This window comes from Nematolebias whitei, chromosome 11 (genome assembly GCF_014905685.2).
Source record: "Nematolebias whitei isolate Nwh7 chromosome 11, NemWhi1, whole genome shotgun sequence".
In the NCBI taxonomy this organism is placed as follows: domain Eukaryota; kingdom Metazoa; phylum Chordata; class Actinopteri; order Cyprinodontiformes; family Rivulidae; genus Nematolebias; species Nematolebias whitei.
Window position 1 is genome coordinate 31,408,878 of NC_056508.1, and position 8,996 is coordinate 31,417,873.

Consider the following 8,996-nt stretch of genomic DNA (forward strand, 5'->3'; position numbering starts at 1 on the left):
TGTGTGTGTGTGTGTGTGTGTGTGTGTGTGTGTGTGTGTGTGTGTGTTTGTGTCTCACTCACTGAACACCTCCAACTCAGCACTGATTGACAAGTTGGTGTTTTGTACAGAGCAGGTGTAGAGACCCTTATCGTCGTGGGTGACATTTAATATCTGAAGCTCCCCGTTTGTGAGTGGGTTTACCCTTGGACCTGCAAGAAGAGACGATACCTCGGTGTCCCTAAGAAAGACACACAAACACGTCAGAAGTTTGGCAAGCAGGGAGACAAAGTAACCTTTTCAGAAATTAAACTCACCCATTTAAATACCTCTTATTTTCTATTTTACATTAAAAAAAAACAGTTTGGATACTTGCCTAGCTAACAGATTTCAGTCACAGCCCAGCTGTAGCAGCATTTGGTTGCTAATTTATGCACATGAAGAGCTCCTTACGCAACAACATCAGATTTGTGAAATAGAATGAGAAAACCAGCCAGATAACACTGGTAAACTAAATAAACAGTCACAGAAATCTGCCTCACCATATGACTTTAGGTTTTGGAGAGCCAAAGGTCTCACAGTCTAGTAAAACCTTCTGGCCTTCGGTAACTGAATACAGTTTCCTGTCTTCAGTTAGGATCTGAGGAGGCAGCTCTGAAACAAAACACTCAGGTTTTACAACAAATACAGATTCAAACACAGAGAATACAGTTTAGTTATGGGCGTGCGAAAAGAAAAAAGCTCACCGATGACGTAAACATAGGTGTTGGTGAGGATGGTTCCGTGTTTGTTGGAGGCCAGGCACTGGTAGATGGCAGTGTCTCCAAAGATGACCTCCCTGAGGATCAGTGATGTGTCTGCCATCACGGTTCGTCTGGGGTCCTTATCAGTTGCTGTTGAATAGTTACACACTCTTAGTACAGCTAAAGTGTCCAAGGATGTAGAAATGAGTTCAGCTGGCTTTGTGCTCTGACCTGACAGGGGTGTCCCGTTGATGGTCCAGCTCATAGTGGGAGAGGGGGTACCCTTCGCCTCACAGTCGAGCTTGACTGTCTCGCCTGGTGCATAAATCTGACTCTCTGGCACCTTTTTCCAATAAGGAGCAGCTGCAGACGACAGAATATGGCACTAAATCAAGCAAAACATTAAGAAAAGCCAGACCTGGTAACAGTTGACACTATAAAGCAGTGGACTATGAATGGCTCAAAGAGACAAGCAGATAAAATAATCTTTTACGTGAAATTAATTTGCTTTGAAGACTCCTGCAGATGTCATCCTAAAATCTGACAATGGCTGTTAAAAAATATAAAAGCTTAAATGTGACTTTATAAAAAAATGAATTGTGTTGCAGACTTCATTATTTTCTTTACTGTCCTTAAACATTTTTATATTAAATATAACTAATAGATAATACCTCAAAGCAGGTTTTTTATTTGTTAAAGGATACTCCTTTAATTATTTTCAATTAGGCACCCCCCTATATATATATATATATATATATATATATATATATATATATATATATATACATACTGTAAAGACATATATATATAAAGAAATATATAAAAGACGTTTAAAGTATGTTCATGAATTATTAGAATAAACATAAATCTTTGAATACTACACATCTACATGGCAACTAATACGCTAATCTGAAATCAAACTGGTTATTGCTTCAAAACTACAAAAGGTCTTCATTCATAATTTACTTACAGTTTACATTCATAAAGCTACTTGTGTATACTACTAACTTTAAAATATGCAACAGAAACTACAAACCTGTGGCCTTTTGACTTTGTTTCACACAGACTAAATAAAGTGTATTTTAAAAGTTTTGTTTCTGCGTATTTATGGGTGCAAATAAAAGAAAGAGTACCTTCCACAGTCAAACTGTATGTGTGTATGGCCTTCCCCTGGGTGTTCTGAGCTATGCACTGGTACTCGCCACTGTCACGTTCTGTGATATTACTGAGGCGCAGGCTTCGGCCAAACTTTTCTATCTTGGCACGGGACTCCAACAGCTCGCCATTCTTCTTTACCCATGTAATTTCAGGTGCTGGTCTGAAGTCGAGAGAAGTGAAGACAGGTACGGATGGAGCAAGACAGACATGTAACAGAGAGGAGACAAAGAAGCAGAAAGAGAGGAAAAAGGCCCAAAAGAGAGTAGATAGAAAGAGGTGGCAGGAGAGAAGATGGAGAGAATGTGAGGCAGCGAAGACTGGTTTGGAAGAGCAGCAGCATTTATCTTATTAGTGAAAGCAAAGGTGAACATGAACAGACAGACACTCACAGGCCCTGGACGATGCACTCAAGCTCTATGGTCTGGCCCCGGAGGGCGTGGTACGTGCTGTTGCTTCCAGTAGGCGTCATCATGTGCGGTCTCCGGTTCCGCAGTAACGAATTGGCTGGACAAAGAGGCGGAAATGCACAGAGAAGGAGACAGACTCATACATATGGATGGGTAATTTTCAGATTGCTGTTCTGCTGACACTGCAGCTACTTCAGCCACTCTGACACACCTACATATGGATGCAGGGAGTGGAAGTAAAAACAACAATACCTCCCTTACAAAACAGATTCACGTCTGATGTTACACATGTTCATCTTTCTGACCTCTAGTTGAGCCACAGATGCTTGCTGAAGCCTCTCAGTGTGAGCTGCATCTCATTACAACTAGACTGAGATGATAATGGACTCCCTGCTGACTGTGGGGCGTGCACTGGATTCGGTCACTGCTTTGGTCAGCACAACATGCCACCACATGGTGAGGAGTTCACTTTGGTTTGGCTATTGTGACTCACTGGGTCTCAACAAATACCAAAGTGCTTCAACAATTTTATACACACTCGTTTTAGGCTTACCAGCCATATTTATTGATGAACGCTCTAATAAAGGAGTGGCAAGTCCACCCGGATGTTGAGGTCAGAGCCATAAATAGGTATCCTTGATTCTCATACAATGCATCAAATTCTCTGTCTGAGGAAAATGGGTGTCTAGTTGCAATTTTCAAACACTGCCGAGGAAGCTGTCCTTTTCTGTATGAGTGATTTTAAAATTGCATTATCTACAACAACAAAACAAAAAGACGAGCAGAACCAGCTCATTTTTATCATTCACCAAAATAGTATTTTAGAAATGGTGCAAACTGGCACAGAATAACATGCAAGTGAATTGATTATTAATATGTCTATTGACAGCTTATTTCTTTTAGCTACACAGATCATGTAGTGTAAATCTCACTCGTTCATATAATAAAGGTGAAATTCTTGGTGCGGAATAAAAAAGATTGTTTTATCAGATCTTCACTTAAAGACACTCAGTAAATATATTCTGCATAAAATTTTATAATTCACTCTGTTTTTTGCATAAAAAGCAATTGTTCTAGTGTAGACTGACAAGAACACTTAAGTGAATGTTCTGATAATGAACCCTTTAATTTGATCACAGCTTTCAGTGAAACAAAATTCTATTCATGATTATTTTTAAATGTTGGAGAAGCATAGCTTTCGCAAGGAGACCAGCTCTGTCTGCAATCAATGGTAGAAACGCGTAATGACTAGAAAGGGAAAAAAAATAGTGTGGAAATATTAGTTGAAGAGAGTGTAAATGGTTGTTTGTCTCATTTGTTTCTGTGTCCCTGTGATGAACATGTGACCTTTTCAGGGTGTGCCCCGCCTCTTGCACAGAGATAGCTGGATATGGGCACCAATGACCCCCATGACCCAAAAAGGAAGAAGTGGGTAAAGATGATGGATGGATGGATGGATGGATGGATGGATGGATGTAAAGGTTTTACCAACTAAAAGACGTAATGTTTCACAACTTCAGCTCAGGTCTGATCAGTTGGTTCTACATGCTTGATCCAGAACAGAACTCACAGGGGTTGACCTTCAGGGTGATGGCTTCTTTGGCCAGGATTGTTCGTGTCGCCAGATACTGGACGTGGCATGTGTAGTCATCTCTGCTGTCATCGACTGTCAGATGAGCGAAGTACAGGTTGCCATCCTTCCCTGCCACCACCCGTTTGCTGAGCTGGATATGGCGTAGGTCTGAAGAGAAAAAAGGAATAGAGGATGAGTGACACACATCTTTGTTCTTATCTAATCGTCCAACACTAAGAGGATAAGTAGAAAAATATTGGATTTGGCTCCTTGTAAAATCCACATTTACAATTTTAAAACTACAATACGTTATCGTTTTTGTCGTTCTCTGATATGATCAACAAAAAGCTGGGCACAGAGTGCAAGAGTTGATCTTATTGAAGAGAAAGGAAACAGAAGCAGAGATGATGAACTCACGCTCATCCATCCAGTGAATGACGGGCTCCATGGAGCTCTGTGGGGGGTTACACTTCAGAACAATACTGTTTCCCTCCTCAGCTTTCACAGTGACTTTTTTTTCTTTCTGCTGGGACGGGGGAACTGCACAGAAGTAAGCAAGGAACAAATGCACACAGGTAAGGAAAAAAGGTGATAACACAAACAGAGATTTCCTGAGGCAACCCTCATCACGTGTCACCACAAACACACACAAACCAAGACGTCTTTTGTCTTGCAGAAGTGGAAAAACATACGTGAGTCATGCGTGCATGCTCTCCCTCCCTCTCATTGTTGATAACCACACAGGATACACTGAAGAGAGCTTCACATGACATCAACTCAAGAGCGTTACTGCGGAAACGGTTGTCAGGGAAACTGTGAGGGAAGGAGGTCGCTCAGGAGAGAGCCAGTCACACAGGTGGATGGATAATCAAAGGTGCTCTTTACTTCAGGGCTCACATTCATGTGCAACTGCTGATTATCAACTTATTGCATGTAATTAGATTCCAGGTTTCACGACTTCGACTTCCAACTGACTGAGCTCTCTATGAGAGAGAACACTGTAATATTATCTTCGAAGGCTTCTGAATTAGAAAATAATAATTATAAGCTAACGTTTAAGAAAAATAATTTAACTTCCCCGATGGCTGAAAACAAATCTAATTAAAAGGCTGGCGTTCCTTGAAGGAATGTGTATCACCTGCCACCGTTCATGCCAGAGTTTTAGACTGAAATCGGCTCATGTTAAGAAAAGACAAAGTTGTAACCAGTTTGATTGAATCTTTTAAAAATTTACATTTTGTACAAGTGCATACAATATTGTCAGATGTCAAACTCAAAGTACAGTAATTTCTGGACTATTGAGCGCACCAAAATATAAGCCGCGCCCACTAAATTTAAACAATAATAATAATTTTGTACATATAGAAGCTGCACTTGTGTGTAAGCCGCGGGTGTCCATGTTGTAACGTGAGACATTTACACAGAAAAATGTTTTAAACTTTTGATTAAATACGTATCGTAACATACACAGATATGTACAGTAAATGTTTTTTGTTTCTTTTTTTCTGAACAGTGCTGGTAACACAGCTGGTTAAAAAATATCCAGTAGCCTACCAGGAAGTCATTGATTGCTATCTTCATTTTCCTCCTGCAGAGGATTGTTTTTAAAAAATTGCTCCTCCGTCAGCATCCACTGGCAGACTGGAGCAGAAGTTGCTCTGTGCATGCCGTCAGCTTTGTTAAATGGTTTCTCGCCACCAGTCATTCAAGCCTCCCACCGAACTTCGAGTGTCACGTTAACACGATTCACACTGATATCGAGTGGCTGCTAATAATTTGTTGTGCCTCCAGGGAGGGGCGCAAGTTCCCCCTCCCCCATTCTCTCCTCCACTCCTCGTTTCATTGGTCCACTGTGACCTGTTTGGTAATTTTATCGGTCCGATTATTTTTTTAACCTTTATTTATACAGGTAGTCTCATTGAGTCATGAGGACCCACCCCCCAGGAGAGATGTGTATTATGTGAGCGCCAGGGTGTGATGAGGTTAAATGTTTTGGTGGCAGGAAGCTTGTTAGCCCGTCAAAAAAAATAAAAATCCATAAATTAGCCACAGCATTGTGTATACTGCGGGGGTTCAAAGCGTGTGGAAAAAGTAGCAGCTTATAGTCCGGAAATTACGGTATGTGTTATAAATGACTCTTAGCTACTACGTCAACAAATGTTAGCTCTATATCTGTAAAACTAATTGAGTTACAGCCATTTTGTACTGGCTAATGAATTGGTGTTGCAACCATCTTCATCAGCTGTAGATGCACAACCACTGATTATTTTCTGAAACTTTCCTTAAAACTATTCAGTGGTTTATGACATATTTTGGTAACAGCCACACACATGAGCAAAATCATTATCTCCCACCTTCACCTTCCACGAGCGGGCAATAATGATATTTGACATGTTTGGTGTCGTTTCAAAACAGTTTTTCTCTGATGAGTAAAGCGGGGTCATTTAATGATGAACGTGCTCTAAATGTATTGATCCGTCTGTGAGCAGCTGCTCAGTTGGTTTTTATGCGTCATCACTGGGCTCTTACCGTCAGTCCTGAGCACGGCCTCATTAGACACAGCTGTCCCCAGCTCGTTGGATGCATAGCAGACATATTTGCCTTGGTACTGCTTTAGGGTGTCCATACTGTCGCTAAGCACGGAGAATTCGAATGAGCCTAAGCTCTCCGTAACCTTTAGCTCCGGGTCAGTGCCTGGGTCAAACTCCTCCCCGTCCTTCAACCATCGAAAACTTAAAGAGGAGAAGAAGAAACAGGGTAGCATTGCATCATTCCAACTTCAAATGCACACACTGATTTATGTGCATGTGTGAAGAGTCTTTAATTCACATAAGATGTCACTAAATTTGAGGGCACAAATGGATTGCGGTAAAATTTACATGAGATCCCCCAGTGGGACTCAGGAGCCTGTGCTGTGTAATTGCGATGTTCATCTTTTCCTCAGCAATCGGAGCAGTTTTCCACTTCACAGGAGCCAAGACACTCAGAGAAGAAGATTGCCCGAGGGCTTAATGACATTTATCCCCTGTTGAAACAAGAACTCTGGCTGCAGAGAAGCTGCGCTCTCGTGTAGTACTAATATGTAGACGTCAGCTGAACAAGGAGAGGCAAGGTCACTGTCCTCACTTGTCGGAGAAGATAAGTTAGGCTACTCTTAGATTAACATAATTTAACATCAAACTCAAACACGCCGTGCTTCTTCTTTTTGTGTGGATGTGCTGGTGCTGACTAACATGGGCGGAGGGTTGCCAGACGCTTCACAGCACAAGGAGAAGTCGTCAGGGCTGAAGACAGTGGCAGACTCTGGCTGTTTGGTGATCTCAGGAGGCTTCTTGTCTGTGTGGACCAAAGTGAGAGTCACAGCACATTCAGAGAGCCATGAAACAGACAAAAAACACACACAGCATGAATTAGTTTGGACACAAGGACAGCATGCACACGCTGGTGAAGTCTTGTGATTTTGCTTTTTCATTGTATGGTGGTATAACTGTTTATAAGTGCTGTAAATCACTGTATCACAGACACCTATGCTGCTGTGAGAAAAGTAAAGGAACTGTTCAGATCTTTTGAAATAGGACGCAGTTGTAGATAGATCTTTGAATGACCTCAGTTTGGAAATACAGTTGTTTTAAGCTTGCATCAGTCCTCCTTGTTCTTGGCCTTTCAGTTGTTAACTATCCAGTCAAATTAAGCTCTATTTCCCTAAATTGAAAACATTCGAGCTACAACAAACAAGGTATAACAGTAAGTGTTAGACCTAACGAACAGCACAGAAAACAACAGAGATATGGTTCATTCCAACTTTAACAGCAGCTGTAAGTGCAGTTTATTCAGCCAGAATCACACAGAAAGACTTCACAGATGAGATGAAAGATAGTCTAAAGAAAAGAGCAGGAAAAAAAAATGGTTTGCAAAGAGAAGAACTTGACAATGCAAGACAAAGAGTTCATGTCAAGAAAAAATATCTGGTGCAGAGCTCCCTGAGAGACTGAGAGAGGGAAAAGTCTGTGCTAAAAAATTAAAAAAACAACCCTCAAAGAAATAAAAAAAGAACGTAATCACAACCAATAAAGATTTATCTTTATTTGTCCTATTTGTCTTTAAGAATCATAAAGAAAGTCATGACAACATACTCACAAAGAAATGTTGTAAATCAGCACCATTTGAGTTTTTAGCATAAATTCAATTAATTACTATGCACAGGCAGTTTGCAGTCTACAGGTTGCAGCCTGTTACTTGGAGGTCATTTGACTCAAAGGAAAAGAGACCAACATTGAGCCATTATTAACGTGTAAACCAGGGAATCGGGGACAGAGTGGCTGAGGATGGAGAAACAGCTCTGAAGATGGGGAGCTGAGAGGACTGGGACGAGGGATGAAAGTGAAGTGCTGCAAAGAGAGGGCTCATGCCGAGCACAGGAAAAGAAAAAGATGAGGCGATGAAGAAATAAAACAAACAAGGGGTGAAATCAGTAAGACTGATAGAGAGCGTGAAGGATTTTAATGGAAAAATAGAGGAGATAAACCCATTTCTCACAGCTGATCAAATTGAAGTTTAGGCTGTGAGCACTGCTCCATTATTGGCAGAGGAAGAGGAAGAGGAGCTGCTGCTCATAATGCTTTAAGTCCTCTTTATTTCCTTCTGTCTTTGATCTGACAGCCCCACTGTCTCCTGCAAACTTTCACTTCCCTGCTCCAGAGACCTGCTCCTGGGAGCCAAGAGGCTAAATACCCACAAACACACACACACATGCTTACAACACACACACACACACACATATAGACACACAAAGTGGCATAACACGGCTAATGCACACTTTGTTTTAGAGCACCGCTGTACAAAAAGGATTTATTTATTTATTGTTGGCAGGATGGGAGGAAATAAAATAAATCTGGCATAATAAAAGTGTTTACAGTGAGATGTGGTAGTGCCTTCATTAATATGAGACAAACAGCAATAAAGTTAAAAGCACTTACGATCGCCTATGTGGTCTGCACATCCACAGAATGACCAGAGGGAAGGAAATAAAAAAACATTAGTTAGACAGACAGATAGACAGACAGACAGACAGACAGACAGACAGACAGACAGACAGATAGACAGACAGACAGATAGATAGATAGATAGATAGATAGA

General features: G+C 41.1%; 1 protein-coding gene across 1 annotated transcript in view; it reads right to left on the bottom strand.

The window, feature by feature from the left end:
* The window catches only part of l1cama (L1 cell adhesion molecule, paralog a), a 37,025-nt gene that overhangs the window by 7,103 nt on the left and 20,926 nt on the right, over positions 1-8,996 (bottom strand). The window contains exons 2-11 of the mRNA XM_037684486.1: positions 7,094-7,196; positions 6,390-6,592; positions 4,278-4,400; positions 3,858-4,028; positions 2,270-2,384; positions 1,856-2,040; positions 954-1,085; positions 726-872; positions 522-633; positions 63-220 (exon numbers count right to left, since the gene is read on the bottom strand). Of these exons, the coding sequence (XP_037540414.1) occupies positions 63-220; positions 522-633; positions 726-872; positions 954-1,085; positions 1,856-2,040; positions 2,270-2,384; positions 3,858-4,028; positions 4,278-4,400; positions 6,390-6,592; positions 7,094-7,196 (1,449 nt within the window). The remainder of the gene's footprint in view (positions 1-62; positions 221-521; positions 634-725; positions 873-953; positions 1,086-1,855; positions 2,041-2,269; positions 2,385-3,857; positions 4,029-4,277; positions 4,401-6,389; positions 6,593-7,093; positions 7,197-8,996) is intronic.